The 16938-nt window shown below is 36.6% G+C and overlaps 1 protein-coding gene and 1 pseudogene across 1 annotated transcript; both read right to left on the bottom strand.

Moving 5' to 3' along the window:
* Positions 1-4339: 4339 nt before the first annotated feature.
* Positions 4340-11487, bottom strand: LOC141813443 (kinesin-like protein KIN-14N). Its single transcript, XM_074701410.1, has 17 exons — positions 11434-11487; positions 11101-11355; positions 10877-11021; positions 8988-9097; positions 8792-8911; positions 8511-8714; positions 7635-7844; positions 7485-7559; positions 7185-7331; positions 6979-7120; positions 6774-6883; positions 6235-6396; positions 5958-6151; positions 5080-5161; positions 4901-5005; positions 4730-4834; positions 4340-4489 (listed from the first exon to the last, which is right to left on the bottom strand). Exons 1-17 carry the CDS (start codon positions 11485-11487, stop codon positions 4340-4342), a joined length of 2370 nt encoding a protein of 789 aa, XP_074557511.1.
* Positions 11488-11931: 444 nt separating this feature from the next.
* LOC141813207 (G-type lectin S-receptor-like serine/threonine-protein kinase B120) lies at positions 11932-14968 on the bottom strand (annotated as a pseudogene).
* Between the last annotated feature and the right edge of the window lie 1970 nt (positions 14969-16938).

Genomic DNA, 16938 nt, shown 5'->3' with positions numbered 1-16938 from the left:
AATGAAAGCATGGCATGAGGATCCCAGTATCATCCCACGTCTAATAAAACTTGGAGGTTAGTTCACCAAAGAATTTGAAATCCTTCACAGCTATGTCAATGCTTGTCATTTCTAGTCATACAATTTTCCAAGAGACATTTATCAGACAATAATACCTACGATGTTAGAAATATAGAGTACACCTAATAGAATCATTTGGTGCTGTCAAACTGGAATAAACATTCTGAGGATCAATACATTAGCTGTTCCTCTACCACAACTTATACAACCATCTTAAGAAACTCAATGCATATGTACAACTACTTTATACTTCCTAGTAGACTATTCAAACATTTACCTTTTATATCTCTTTAGGCTGCTTTTACTTAATTTGATTGCATTGTTTCAGAATCCTTGAATGATGTTTAGACCTAGGTCATGATTCCTAGTTTAAAGTTTAATCAAGAACACCCATATTTGATCGTGAATGGAACTATATCCTAATAACGCAATTCAGGCGCCCACTTCCTCAAATTAGAAAGCTCATCTACTGCTCTAAGTGCACTATAACTCTGTAACTAAAGGAGCTTCCCTTTACCATTTTAATTGAGTATTTTTATATACAACTACATGATAATATTTGGCAGTTCAGTAGTTATCCAGATTTTATTCCATCAATAACATCTTCAATAATGAAATCCTTACTGAATATAGATACAATATCTAACACTTTTAACTTCAGGTCCATCTATTTAATTGTTACTTCCAACTTTGAATTGCTTTGAAATTTATATACTTATCTAACTGTGTTATAAGTCTATAATTAAAATGGAGCTTCCTTTTACCATTGTCTACGACCACATGTTTATGCAACTCAATAGTTATCCAGAGTTTACTCCATAAATAGCGTCTTCATTAATGAAACCGTTACGGAATGATAGATTCAACATCTATCATGTTTACATTGTGAAACTTCAGGCTCATTTATTTCATTATTACTTGCAATGTCTATCTTTGAATTGCTATTGAATATATTTTTCTTTACAAAAGCCAACACACGAACTCTGTCGATCCCCATTCATCACAAGCCGCATCGAATTAAACAATCAGATATGATTCCTCGAGAAAGAAACACACAATGTGACTTCTAATACGAACAATCAAGAAGAAAATATTTATCTCCTAATCTTATGTCAACTTCAGCTAGCCAGACACCCCAAATCCCCACTCGTTGATGCTCAAACTGATGAAAATAATAACATCAACTGAACCAAATGACCAGTAACAATCAAGACTCAAGTGTGATTCTTAAAAATGCGCAAACTGGAGCTTAGAGGAGGGATTCGATCGAGGCGGATCTGTCGCATCGGAAGAAATATTGCCGATCCAAAGACGAATTAGTTAACAATATGACTAACCTCGAGATCTCTACAATGCACTGGCGACGACGGTGGAGGAGGAGGAAGAGCAGATCAGCGACGCGAGCGAGCGGGGTGAAGACGAGGACGACGTTAGCTTGTTTCCATTCCAGTCCGTGCAGTAACGGAAGTGGAGCACCAGATCGATGGAAGACGAAAAGAGGTTTTTATCGGACGGCTCCTAACACTCTGTTTGGATGGGGTGAGGGAAGGTTCATTAACGGAAGGGGAAGGAAGGGAAAAGAAGGGGAAAGGAGGTATTTATATTTTTTTTGTTTGGGAGGAAGGGAAGGTTCATTAACGTAACATGTACTACCTTATTTGAGAGGAAGGGAAAAGAAATGAAGGTTAAATATATAAAATTACAAAAATATCCTTACTTGTTAAAATAATTGTTCGTTAGATATTTTATTTTATCTGATGTCTTATAACTATTCGTTCAATGAGTTCGTCAATCAAAATTATAAACTAAATATATAAAATTATAAAAATATCTTTATTTTTTAAAATAAATTTATATGTGAAAAAATATATATAGCCCATAAGATTAACAAAAATTAATATTTACAACTTAAATAAATAAAAAATTTATAAAATAATAAGTAGATATATAAAAAATATACGAAATACAGAATTTGTACATTTTAGTACGATAAAAGATAAATCAACATTTTTATAAAAATTTATTGATGTAAAAATTTACGACGAAGGTTAACATCGAGGAGTGCGAGTGATGAGATCCTGTGACGACTAGGTTATGTGACGAGGAACAACGGTGCAAAAATCTAATAGATAAGTTATTTTAATAATTAATATTTTAATATAAGGATAAAATTGAAATAAATATGTTTTAACATTTCCTTCCCTTTCCTTACATCCCAAATCGGAGTGTAAGGAATTGTGTCTATTTATGTCATGCAAGGGGAAAGCTTACCCTTCCTTCCCCTTCTCTCCCCTTCCCTTACTTCTTTACAAACAAGGTTACAAATTCCCTTCCCCTTATTTACCCTTCCTTCCCCTTCCCTCACCTCCTCCCAAATAAGCCCTAATGCCCAGTTTATTTGGAGGTGCGGAAAGGGAAATTGAGAAAAATTTTCCTTTGCATGTATGCATCCACTTTTGCATGTTATCCACCGTTTACTTTTCTAAAATTTGATGAGAGAAGGGAAAGATAATCCATCAACAGATCAATTTTTTATCAAAATCCATCTCCTCAAAATCGGACGGAAAGCGAAGAGCGAAGGATGGAAAATAAAATTACACAAATATCCTTCCTTTCCGCCGAGTCTTCTTCTCTGATCCAACGCGTGGCCACGACGCCGGTTCGCGATAGATGAGCCTCTATTCATCTTCCTCCCGAGCACGCCGTCCTTCCCGAGCGCACGCTGGTCTTCTTCTCGCGGGAGGGAGCTTGCGAAGGGTGAACGACCGGAGGAACTCAAGCGCAGTCGCCTTCCTTCCCTCTTCTTTGCGGCATCCTCCGGTAAAAAGAGAGCTCCAATCGCGCGACAAAACAGAGGAGCGGAACAAGCTTTCTGCCCGGGGAAAATCGCGCCGCTGCCTCAGCAGCCCTTCATCCTTGGTCGCTGCCTTTGTTTTCACCATATCGGAGATGAAGCAAATTCCGGCGTTGCCCTCTTGTACGGGTGGTGGATCGCGATTTTAAACTTGGAGTTCACTGTGTTGTTTGGCCGGGTATTTCGGAGATCAGCGAGCTGGAGGGATTTTAAACTTGGAGATCACCGGGTCGCAGCTTGGTGGAGGGTATTTCGGAGATCAGCGAGCTGGAGGGATTCCTTTTCCTTTCCACTTTGTTGTTTCCTTCTTTTCTCTCTTTTCCTTCACCTCTCTCTTCCTTTATCCGGAGGAAAGTTTTCCACCGTTGATTCCTTTCCGTGCTTCATCCGTCCTTGGGAGTAAACAGGGCATAAAGGACGACGAACTGGTTTTCAATCCGACGGTTGTAATAGCATCGCGATCGGTGAAGAAAAGTGACCGCTGGGATTGCAATACTCCATGCACCTAAATATTCTGATAATAAATCGTCACGTATTATTAATATAAAATAATAAAATAAACTTTACGTATTACTAAATCTTCTAAAAGTTAAATTCATCTAAAATAATTAGAATTAGTTTAAATAAATAAATTACCATTATATAAAAACTCACTTTGTTAGATTTTTGTTGAGGATCATCCTGTAAATTTGCTCTTATTGTTCGATTCTCTTTTCCTTTTTTTTTCATTTACAAATTTTGGGTGAAAATAATTCACAAATTGCGACTATTATTTTATTTGAACCAATAATCACATACATTTAGATTTGTATTTTTAAATATCGAACCCAATCGAATTTCTTTTATTCGAACAAAATCAAATCAAAATCTAGAAATATAGCTCAGGTTCAGATTCACAGGAATTTACAATTACTAGCACAAAATCTACAGTAATAAATATATCATTGTCTGCAACAGTTAACTTAACAACTTTATCCTCCATTCAAGATGATGAAAAATTATACAATTAAGAAATATTACAATGAATTTAACATGAGAAGCTTAATTACGATAAAGAAGAGATAAATCTTATTAACTAAACAAGAGGGAAGCTACAACTCATTCTTGAGCTTGTGCCCGTGCCTCAGTTAATCTACAAGAATTCATTCTAAATCACCTTGCAGATCGCAAATTTCAATTATGTAGAATAACAACATCTGGAAGATACAGAACCATGAAATTAACCCAAGGCACACCCAAATCAGCATATGAGCTCAAACTTAATTCAAAGCAAGCAAACCCACCACAAACGATCGATTGCTAGTGATTGGTGTAATATTACAGTGGACATGTTACAATTCTGACGGTGAATTATGATAACGAAGAGTTGGTTAACTGTGGCAAGGTGGAGCCTCAACCCTAGCTCAGCCGCAAATCTGAAGGTGGTCACATCTGGGTGTGTCGTCGAGGAACTCCGATCTCGCAGGAGTTGACCCTCGAGGCAAACCGAAGTGAGCAAAGGGATTCGCTGGATGAAGATGCCTCTGGGGAGATGTTGACGAACATTAACGTCTTAGAATCTCCACCTAAGCAAGGCTGTTGCACAAAATGAAATTATACACAAAGCACTTGAAACTGTAAAGATTGAGTCCTACAGTAAAACATTTTGAGAAATGAAACACAAAGCAGTAGCAAATTTAAGAATAAGTTCTAAAGTACATCACAAGAAATTAGACACAAAGCACTTGCAAATCTAAAATTAAATTCTAAATTACAACATTCTGAGAATTAAAAGGAATATGCTTTAGAACATTTGCAAACATGCAGTTTGTATACCTGCAATAGATAAGTTAGCTTAGAATTTCTGAAGGGTACATGGTCTTCTTTCTTCCCGAGCGCAAAAATTACATCACTCAAGGCAGACAAACTCTTGTTGATTGCCTGTATTATAAAGTGAAGCAGTAAATAATTTGCCAAGTTTGGAATTTGAACAAATTTATTCTTCACCTGAGTTTCTTTCAGACGGTCTCCTGTCGCACCACTTCTTGCTAGGCGTTCACTTCCGGCAAGATCTATCAGGTTGAGTACACCTTGAACCTGCTGTTCTGTGCTCTAGAAGCAAATCGTAGTTTTATGTCAATAATGGAAAACGAACTTTTAACAGATTAATAACGATAGGTTAATACCTCATTGGCACCAAATATCCTCAAGGTAAAGACAAAATGACTTCTCGAGGATTCTTCATTCATGTGTGTCCTTCCCACAGATCTGTACAGACATTGTAGTATGAACTTTAAGTATAGAACTGAAAAATTCAACCAGTGGAATGTCGATACAGATAAGAGTTTCCGTTAAATGATGACTATAAAAGTACCTTAAAAAAGTTATTATTGAAAAATTAACGGATGCCCCTGGTAGGTCTTGCATTCAAAATTTGTCTTCACCCAATGTGTGTGTAAAAAAACTATGAAAACTATAAAAATGCAAAGTCAGCTGATTAACCAAATCAGATGCTGAACTAGTTGGATAGGTAGGGCAACTGCACTGGATGGGTCGAACTGGCTAATTTGATTGAATGGGCTGATTGGGTTGAAGGAACCAACCAAGGGGCTGAACAGGTCAATTAAGGCATATGGAGGGAGGGGAGAAGCATCCAAACAATGAAACAAACTGCTCGAGTTGGACAAACTGGAGATCAGGCAAACCAATTGGATTAAATGGATTAGGAAGGCTGGTTTAGTCACACCAGACTAGGCTTGGCATATGAGGTAGACGAGACATACAAAACATTTCATGTAAAATATTTTAGCATTGGTGAAGACTATTCTTTGTTTATTATTCAACATTCTTACAAACCACGAAATCAAATGCATCTTCTATACCATTCATGAACCAAACAAAGGAATAGCTATTCCAATTCTAATCCTTATATAGTTTATTCCAATTTCATTCAGTGAACGAAATGTGCCATATAAAGGATAATAGATTAGAATAAACTAATCAACGTCAAATAAGCATCTCGGCTAAGAGAGTTTAGTGAAAACAGTGGAAAACTTTTGCCTACCTGCTCTGTGCAGCCTGGTGTAGGAGGTAAGAAACCTTCCTGATACTACAAACATCTACAATGGTAAGGTCAGATACCATCGTATTGCCAGCAGAATCATGCTTGATTGAGTATTGTTTACCCTCCAAGCTGTTTGAACGGTTTGGTGACAACAAATCTCGAATCATCTCATTATAAATCTCTAGCATAGATGCCTGCAAAAGCACATGATCAGCAAGGAAAAAAGAAAGTCACAAGTAAAGCAAATGTTAATAGGGAACAACAGGAAGTAAGATACCTGCATCTTGAACTTCCAACCCTGACATTGAAGTGATTGACTAGTTTCAAAAATCTGCTCCAATGAACGGGGTATGAGACCTTTCTGTTCTGGATTTTCTGGGTTTCCCATCATAGTGTAGGTTTTACCAGAACCAGTTTGCCCATAAGCAAAAATGCATACCTGTGATTCAATATTCCTAAGATGAGAGAAACAAATTGAAATATAACAGTAACAACAATTATTTTATTGCACTAAACATTTAACTAGCAAGAAGAACTGCATTTTGCCCATCAGTCCAAATAAATGCAAGCCTGACCAATTAAGGATATATTAAAAAAACATGCAGCAAAACCCAAATGTGTTAATGAAAGTACAGACATTAGAGGTATTGAAGACATAAAATATAAAATAACATCTAATTTGACAACAACAACAACCAAACCTTATCCCACTAGGTGGGTTGGCTATAACATCTGATTTAACATTGTACAATAAACAAAGAGCCTTCCCATTGGACCGCTCCAAAGTAAACAAAATAAAATAAATACTTACACTACCTTGTACCCATCTAATGCGCTCTGCACCAACTGTGAGATTTCAACAAATACATCTTCTTGTGAAGCTTCATGATTGAATACTTTATCAAAAGTGAAGCAGTGTTCTTGAGCTGACAATTTATATAGTCAGCACTGATGTTGCATATGAATGATATACAAACAAAGAATGACAACTAAACAAGCTTGTGCAAAAATTGTATCATACTATTATGCATCAAATCAATTCCCCGGCCAACAGATTCCACAGAGGTAGGATAAGAAACCACCGCCCCATCAGTACTGGTAGAATCACTATCGGGTATGATAGGGCGAACCCTACAGAAGACTCGAATGTTTCCCTTAAGTTCCTGCAAGAACCATAATATTGGTATCAACTATGCTTTTAAAACACAATATAAAAAATAAAATTACCAATATGGTATTGTGCAGCTTTTTACGCAATTTCTCTCCTTCCAAAATTTGAAACTCAGCATCAGCAAGACGATTTTGCAAATCCTTCATAATTTTCTTTTGTCCTTCGTATTCAGACATAGTTGCAATGGTGGTCAAATCAGCTTGCTACATAAGCAATTAAAGGGTGAAGTTTGAATGAATGGGGACTTCATGTGGTAGAGATGAACAAATTTATTGCTCATGAAACTACAAATTCTGGCAAACAGACATGCATTGATCACAACATTTAACTGAGTAAAAAGTATAGCCATTAATCACCTTTAGTTTCTCATTTGAAGCAGCAAGCTGATGCTGCAATAATTGTAATTGCTCTCTTTGGGAAGCACATGTTTCCTAACGACATCAAGAACTGAGATTGTATTTTGTGCAAGTAGCAAGAATATGGAAAAAGATAGTAGGCAAGCAAACCTCAAGAGCAATTGATTTCACAGTGATCATATCAAAATCTTTGGATGATTTTCCACTAATTTCTTTGAACTTCACAATGTCAAGTGATAAGCTTTGCACTTGTGCAAGTGCATGATCACGATCATCCCTGACTTGTTGAAGATCAATCCTAAGACAATTTAGTTCTTTCTTTAACTCTTCCTTCTGTTTAGTAAGCTCTTGCTGAGAAGACTGGCACAATAACCAAATTATGTTTAAGTTGTCAGACATCATTATATCATATATAATAAAAGGAAAATATAAGATGCCAAAAAAAGAAACACTCATCTCACAAGGACAGGTTCTTATGGCAATATTATCATAAAAACATAACATCCTTATTGATATTATCACAATAACATACCATTGATCAGGTATATATCTCAGATATTAAGTAAAAGCTTGTGAACACATTTTCCTATTTCAATATTTTTTTTTCTGTTCAAATAGCTGATAGCTAGCAAAAGTTTTACTCACCCACTAGGAAATATAGAATATCAAAATCTAGATTATGTTTTTTTTCCATTTTTTTAGTATACTTTTCCTATGGTACTGTTTTTCTTCAACAATTTAACTAGGATTCAAGTTGGACCAATTTACATCATTCGCATATCAAATTCCATTTAAACTCATCATTGTTAAATGGCCAGATTTTGTAACTTAACATCATAACTAACTATTCTGATCTGATCAATTCGAATTTTTTACTTTGTTTCAAACAAGTTCTATTCTATTTACTTTCTTCTTCTCAATATCAACATTTTTCCTAATTCCTTTGCAGTGGTTGTTGTATTAACTACTACACACAAGCCAAGAAAAATAAAAGATAGATTGAGATACAGAAGGAATAACGCTCACCCTTGAAGAGTCCAACTGACTTTTAAGTGAATTTATGTGATCCCTTAAACTGGTTAAGTTTTCAACAATTGCAGTCTTCTCTTTCTGCAGCTTTGAGATGGTGTCACCATTTTCCTTTGCATCAGCCTGAAGATTGCTATTATACTGTTGCAAGCTAGTATTATACTCCTGCAATCTCCTATTGTTTTCTTGGACAATCTTTAACTGACATGAAGACAATTAATTGGTTATATAGGGCCACCAGATGCAAATGTTTCAGATCCAAATAAGTAATTAGATACCTGATCATTGAGTCGCTGTAGCTCTTGGTTGACTCTTTCAAGTTCTCCAGATAAAGCAATGCGGGCATTTTCTACAGACATTCGTGTGTCTCTTTCATCCTCATAAGATTTTATTGCAGCCTTCATTGTTTGGCAACTCATAATCAGATAAACATGGACTGAGCAACACAAAATATATGTTAACAAAGACTCCTACCTGCTTATCAGTCTCTTCCCTTTCAAATTTCTCCAGCAATGATACATACTCAGCCTTTAACTCCTTAATGTTGGCCTCCATTTCATCGATCTTTGCCCTCAACTGGGCCTCTGTAGGCAAAATCCAAATGGATACTAGCTGAAAACTTACACATGCTTAATGAAATATCACCTCAATCTGAGGAGTGAGGAGGATTCCAGAAAGGTTTATTTCAAGCACAAAAAAAACACAGAATGATATTGAAATCTCCTTTGGTAAGTGGAGGATGACATTTAAGAAATGAAGATCCTGTTAGAATATAAGTAGTATGAAACTTAAAATAACATTTGGAGAATTTAGTCTGGAAACTAAGACCATGTGATTAGCACAGTTGTCATAAATAGATATGTATGCGTACATACATACATATTAACCGTGGTATATCACTATGATTGATTTCTGGATAGTTTGGATATATAGATAAAATGGCTTTTACTTAGGACAACAGAAATAGAATGTTGCAGTTATTTTTCTTTCTCAACTCCCCCCTTCTGTCCTACCTTTCTATCTCAACACACTCTTCTTCTACCTTTACTATGGTCACAGAACAACTGGTACTAGGGCCAAACTGTTGCTGCTCTAATCTTTCTCTATCCCTTTCACTTTCCTGGTTCAACTTCTCTTTCCTTTCACTTCCATCAGGTTCCTCCTTCCTCTCTTTCTTTTCTAGTCCAGCTCTTTCTCTTCTACCTGTCTCCTTATTCTCCTCTTCTCCTCCTTTAGTATTATTTTCATGATCTCTTCCGCTCACCTTCTGTTAGGGTCCTTTGTTCATCCTATCTCCATCTACAGGTGTGATCTTCTTCTAATCAACCTCATTTTACTATTTTTATGTCATCTCCTATCTCAAATAGTCATTGCAACCTGTTTTTGATCCAGTGTCAACTCTTAACATTTCTGCATTTATACCTCCACTAGCATTACAGTGTAGCAAAATCAGTCACTAGGTAAAAACTCCTTTTGTCACTGCCATATACTGTATTACATTTTTCACCAATGCATCCTACAAATTGCTCCTTTGTCAAAGAGATTATTTCTAGTTTTTGTGCCTCACAACATGTGTCGTATCAATCCTACATCATTGCCAAGTTCCAACTATAATCAACAAGACAACAGATTTCGGCAGTCTGACATGCAGATACTGACTATTCCACTGCTCGTCATATTCATGACTTGTCTGCTATTATTTCAATGCTAAAAAGATGATGTGAAGGTCATACGTAAGTCATCTTATACCCTTGATATCAGGCTTTACCACAATTTCTTGTCAAATAGCATAACCAACCATTAGCACATGATACCAGAAAAGAGTATCTAGCATCTCATTCTCCATTATTGAATTCCCTCCTCCATCAGAGAATAATGATCACAGCAATCTCAAAAAGATTTCCATACCCTTTATTACAGGCATGCAAACTAAACATCAAGAGAGAATTCTCCTTTGGGAAGTGAACATTATGTTGGGATGCCATTAGGTTGTGTGAGAACTCTATATGAGATATTTTTTGAAAGTAGTAAAGTTGCTCCTATTATCATTTTCCAAGTAATTAGTATACAGATTCATTGGGTTTTGACCTTAGGAAAGCAGCAAAACTTTTTTTAAAAAAATTCATCAAAATCTGACAATAAATTCTCCTTTTTCCTGTATCCTCTCCTAATTTTCCCATTTCTTCACACTCTTCTTCCACCTCCACTGTGGTACTAGACTGCTAAACTGTCTCAGAAGTAAACACTGTCAAATTCAATAAAAAGTGAGTATAAGATTTACTTTGAACGATCATAATTTCAGCCACAGATACATGTCAACTATTCACAAAATCGCAACGGAAGAGAATGAGTACTAATTTTACCGATTTCATTGTGACTTTTCTCTTCAGTTTCCATCAAATGTCGCTGCTTTTCCTGTTCCGCCAAATAACCATCTTCAAGGTCCATGTACCATTTGATGCAAATCCTGAGCTTCTTAATATACTCAATCATCTGCTCGCATCTCCCCTGAAAATTCACGGAGAAAAATACTAAAAAAAAAAATCCTCTGAGAAAGATGAAATGAAGAACGAAGATGCCAAGTCACCTTAAAGTCATTCTTGTTCTTCCCTTTCATCTTCTCCCCCAGGAGATTCTCCACATCCTCCCTGGACGAGAACTCGACACCAGCTCCATCAGGGGCTTCGGCGGGGGCTGCTTGGTCGCGGGTCACGGTGGGATCAGGGCCAGCGTTGGTGGAAGAGAGCACCTGCCGCCCCCTGACGCTAGACGATTGGGCCACTGTCTTCCCTACCACCCTCCGGCGCTTCTCCAGGGGCGCCTCATCCTGATTCTCCTTCCTCTGCGAGAGCCAAAAGCGGATCCGAGAGGAACAAACGGCAGAGTCTCAGAAAACAGAACAAGGACTCAAAGCACTTACATGCAATGGGCTCCTCGCCGGGAGACGAGGCTTGCCGGGGATCCGAGAAGCCATGGACACGACGCGGAGCTAGGGTTTGAGACGAAAATTTGAAATTGAGAAGGCAGCGGGCTTTACAGTCGCACAGCCAGCGAAGAAAGGCATCGGGTTGAGGCGGAATTCCGCATTTGCCCTCTAGAACCCGATATAATGCTCTCGTGTTACAAACGCTCGTGGAACACTTTGTAACGTCCGTTATTTCAACGATTCCATCTTTTCCAGGAATTTTCATGTTCATACTGTAACTGAAATCGATGTCTCTAAAGTAAAAAAAAAAAAATCTTTTGCTGGAAATTAAACCTCTCTGCTCTCAAAGTTTTGATCTTTAACACAAACTGGAACATTGTTTCTCATTAATCTATAGATTTGATACATTAAATTTGATCTCTACTACTCACAATTGAAATCAGTGATAAGCAATTAGAGTTAGATATAACAAAAGAAATGTGCAGTCTCTACTACTGGAATTTGAAAAGGAACTTCAGAGTTAAATTCCATGTAGTCTGACTTCAAATATCTGCGATGAGTTAGCACTCTAGCGACCTTCTAAAGTTGTGATGCTCATACTGCCAATCTCCAAGTTTTCAGCTGATGGATCATTTCTGTCCAGATTAATGTTCCTTTTGGTAGAAAATGTTGGCTCTTTAGGTTCGGAAGAGATTGTGGATTCATTTTCCAGCATGAAAACAACCGACGACATGGCTGATCGATCACTCGGGTTGTCCTGCACACATAGGAGACCCACATGGATGCTCCTTAATGCTTCAGTTAGGCAACATGAGTGTACGATGGAAGGATCTATGAAGTCCCTTGTGTTGCCTTCATTCCACAGTTGCCATGCCTGAAACATTTTAAGTTTGAGAGTGTGAAATGATCAAACTTGTAGTATCCTAAAGTTAAGTGTCGACTTACATAAGCGAGGAGATTGGGGAAGTTATCCATAACAAGATGAAAGCTACTATTCCGCATGCCACTCACAATCTCCAGAAGCAATACTCCGAAGCTGTAGACATCGGATTTCACCGAAAAGTGTCCTTGCATTGCATACTCCGGCGACATATATCCACTGCAAGGAATCACCATTACAATAAAGTTTTTTATGTGGGTGCTATCTTAATTTACCTTCATATGATATGATACTTACAAAGTTCCAACCACTCTAGTTGTGTTGGCTTCATTCTGGTTTCCTCCAAAGATCCTCGCCATGCCAAAATCAGATATCTTGGGGTTCATATCCTTATCGAGCAAAATGTTGCTGACCTTAAGGTCACGATGAATAATCCGTAACCTTGAGTCTTGGTGAAGATACAAAAGTGCTCGTGCAATTCCTTTGATTATGTTGAATCTCTTCCCCCAATCGAGCTTAGTTTTTTGCATTGGATCTGTTTAGATAACGAACAACTTCAAATTATATGATCTTAAAGTTGAAGTGACTATTAGAATGCATTCGAACTAACCGAATAGGAAGAGGTCCAAACTTTTGTTGGGCATGTATTCATAAGCTAGTAATTTCTCTTCTCCATGAATGCAGTAACCAAGTAGCCTGACTAAGTTCTTGTGCTGCAACTTAGAAATCAAAACAACCTCATTTTTAAATTCTACTATTCCTTGTCCAGATCCTTTCATAAGTCTTTTGATTGCAATCTCTTGCCCTCCAGGAAGCATGCCCTGAAATATGAAAGTTTCAATTTTTTCGATATTAAAATCTGGCATTTTTCAATACATGTTCCATCTTTTACCTTGTAAACTATACCAAAGCCTCCTTGTCCGAGCCTATTTGAATGAGAGAAGTTGTCTGTGGCAAGAACCAGGCTTTCAAACTTAATCAATGGCAGTTCTGGAGCTTCACCTGTCTCCCCTTCTACAAATTCTTCAGAACCAGACAAAGGCTTCTGCAAGATTTGACTCAAACTCGAATCACTTAGTGTTTTTCCATTTTTCTTAAAGAACTTCCATGAAGCAAAGGCACAAGCCAAGGAAATGATTGCTGCCGAAACTGATACCGCAATGACTATCTTCTTTTTATTGCTCTTGCCACCGGATGTACCTGATTCAGTTAGACAATTCAGTTCGTTGGAACTAAAGAAGTTCTAACTAATGATTCAAGACTTGATGCAATGAATTGCAAAGACCATGGGGATCGATCATTTAAGATGACAGTTTCATAGAATGATCACTATGTGTTCATGTTGGAGATCCACCGAAAGACACAAAAATGCAAAAAGTATACCTGAATTCAAGTTCATAAGCTTCAGATACAAGTTTTGTCCCCCGCTTCTGTATACCTCTGCATCGATCATGTTTTCCATCCAAACCAAACACATTGGGTTCGTCCTGTTCCCATATTAGAATTGGCATAAGCATAAGCAGTACATGAACAATTCGCCATGCACTCAGACCTACACTCACTCATGTTCTTGTTTCTCAAAAACATGAACTTGTCTGGCAACTTCATCCTTGTCACTTGGAGGAAGTCATTCCCCTCTCCGCATCGCAAAGCTCTCGTTCTCGAACAACCATCCGAATAATTGCCAACGTCCCAAGCACTCTTCGACCTCGGCTCGAATCCTTCCAAACACTTGCACACAGGCACTGTTTCATTGTCGTCGCAATATGCAAATTGACCACAGAATCCATACACTTGGCAGGTGGTTGGCATAGACGTATAGATTCGCCAAAATTTGGATTCGGAGTTCCAACTCAGGAGCTGCAGCTGCCCAGAATGGTTAAGTGTGTACCTAATGAAGGTTGATGAATCTGATAGAGTTAGTGAAAGCAGAAGTCTGTCTTCATCGACTCTCGATGTTAAGTATACATAGTTGGAGCTTCGTCCAGGAGAGTTGCTGAAGGAACTACTACCCAACACTTGGCTCCTGCTGTAGATCTCTGAACCGCCTCTCCATGTGATGAGCTGAAGAAAAGTGTCTGTATCAATCCCGCAGGTGAAATTCCCCGGCGAGGGATCATCTGCATCCTTCCAAGAGGCGAAGACAGTGCTGGGGCGATCGCCGAGCCTGAACCGAAGAGTCATGCCCGGCATAAGAGTGTCTGTCGGATGATCAAAGCTTTGCCATACGACCTTGTTGTCGCCGTCTCTGAGCACCAGATTGCCTGTGTTCAGCAGCAGCGCCACTGTTCCGTTCCCTGACGAATTCGACGACCAGAAGGTGCTTCCTTTTGAATCGACGACGAGCAGGTCACCGTCGTTGGAGAAGAAGAGAGTCGCCGCTGGGTCGCCGATTGGTTTCTCTCTGTTGGCCACCCATACGACGGTCCTCTGAGGGAGGTTGTACCAGACACCAAGATAGAGGTCGCTGCCGGTGGTCTTCGGGGAGAAGAAGCCCAGAACGAAGGCGCCGCCGTCAGAGATCAAGGTGTCATTGGAAGGCATGGATCCGCCGGGAGTTAGTCTGTCATTTGAATCGCAAAGGATTGGATATACAAGCAAAAGGAGGAAGATAATGAGGATGCGCAGAGACTGCTTCTCCTTCTCCATCTCCATCTGGTTCCGAAAGCCTTTCTTTAGCTTCTTGGAGTTCATGATTCCTTGGCTTTTAGAGCACACAAAAGGCGTTAATAACACCATGTTAATACACAATGTGGCTTTTAGAGCATCTCAACTTTGTCAAGATTGGAACTCTTATTCATTTCTATAATTTATTGTAACCAACTCAGTTAAATTTCAGGCATAAGCTTCATTTCCTCGTGCTTATATATAATTTAGATTTTAGAGCATTTGCGTAACCCACTCATCTAATCTAATCTAATTTAATCAGACAGAATCGAATCTCAATAGTTAGGCAAAAAAAATTGTATGCTTGGTTTTTTTTTCTTCTAAAAGGCAACAATTAAAACGTTCTTAATTGTTAGAATCAAAGGAGCATTTAAAAAAAAATTAAAAAGGTTCTCCACTCAGGATATTTTTATTTCAGCTGCTAGCTGTTAAGTGCTATTATAATTAATATAATATGTTAAGATATTTTTTATTTAATTTGATAAAAAAAAATATTATACACGATAGTATTTTTATATCGATCAATTTTTTTTATCAATTTGATCAATTTTAAAAAAATTAAAATTATTATAGCCGTCGCTTAGAATACTGTTTCCACTATTATAATTAATTTATTTTAACATCGTAGTAATTATTGAATAATTGAAATAAAGATATTTTTGAAATATTATTGATTTTTTGATCACTTATTTACTTTGTAAATAAACTATATTTTATAAATTCTAAAAGAATAACAACAACAATCAAATATTATCCAACTATGTAAAATTTATTATATGAATCTTTTGTAGTTCATTAACTTCTATTTTCTACTTATATTATCATCTATATTTAAATAAATTTTATCATTGTTAATCAAATCTTTTTTATCTTTCTCTTTCTTATTTAATGTGTATATTTATTATAATTTTATATTATATAACTAGAATATTTATTGGTAGTCTAAGTACATGCTTATATAATTTTAAAGTATCTTATGAAATTTTTCTCAATAGGTGCTTCTGACTTTATCTTTAATATTCTTATTTTTTATTATATTCATCCTCATATGTCTGCACATACATTTAACTCATATGTCCATACATCCACTTTAACAACATCATCTCTACGACTTTCATTTTTAACTCTATATGCTCGAGTTATAGCATAACATTCAACTCCATATAATATATCATATCTAACCGTTAGTTTGTAGAATTTCCTTTTAAATTTTAAAGGTATTTTACAATCACAAAAAACACAATGCACCACTCCATTTCAACTTTCCTACTTGTATTTTATGTAAGACATCTTCTCTCAACTCCTTCCTATTGCAAAAATGATTTAAATACTTAAAGTTCTTAGTTATAGATAACTCGTCATCTCCTATCTTAATAATTATCTTATTACGTCTAATATTACTAAATTTAAATTTTATATATTTTGTCTTTACTCTACTAAACTTAAAACCTTTCACTTCTAATATTTTCCTTTAAAATTCAAGTTTAATATTACTAATTCATATGTCTCATCGACCATAATAAAATCATCTGCAAACAATATGCATCATGGTAACGTATCTTAGATATGTCAAGTGAGTTCATTCATAATTAATATAAAAGATAAAGCCTTAAAATTGATCCTTAATGTAATTTTATTTTTATAAGAAACACTTCAATTAATTTGTTTGGAGTGTTTACTTTTAATATTACATTCTCATCATATTCTTAATTATTTTAATATATACTATGCTAATACATTTGTCTTGCTTTTTACTTTCAATACTTTTTAATTAGTTGTTTGAGAAAATATATGATTTCTAGTGTCCTAACCTTTGTGTATTATTAAATTAATTTTCTAATTTCATGGTACCTCCATCCTTAATGCTCTTTAATTCAAAATTTCATATGTATGACTAGTTTAATACTCCTATAATTCACACAATTTTATATGTCAAATATTTTTTAAATTTT

This window comes from Curcuma longa, chromosome 20 (genome assembly GCF_044706935.1).
Source record: "Curcuma longa cultivar G26 ecotype Majalengka, Jawa Barat chromosome 20, ITB_CL_G26_1.1, whole genome shotgun sequence".
Lineage (NCBI taxonomy): Eukaryota > Viridiplantae > Streptophyta > Magnoliopsida > Zingiberales > Zingiberaceae > Curcuma > Curcuma longa.
Note: the sequence above shows the minus strand (reverse complement) of the source record. Positions and strands in the feature narration are given on the sequence as shown.

What these genes read in the sequence shown, in the direction of transcription:
- LOC141813443 (XM_074701410.1), bottom strand. Translation starts at nt 11,487, where the DNA reads ATGGCTTCTCGGATCCCCGGCAAGCCTCGTCTCCCGGCGAGGAGCCCA. An exon ending in GAAAAGTCACAATGAAATCG is followed by an intron (nt 9,098 to 10,876) that starts GTAAAATTAGTA and finishes TTTTGCCTACAG; the next exon opens with AGGCCCAGTTGAGGGCAAAG. An exon ending in CTTCAAATGAGAAACTAAAG is followed by an intron (nt 7,332 to 7,484) that starts GTGATTAATGGC and finishes TTGCTTATGTAG; the next exon opens with CAAGCTGATTTGACCACCAT.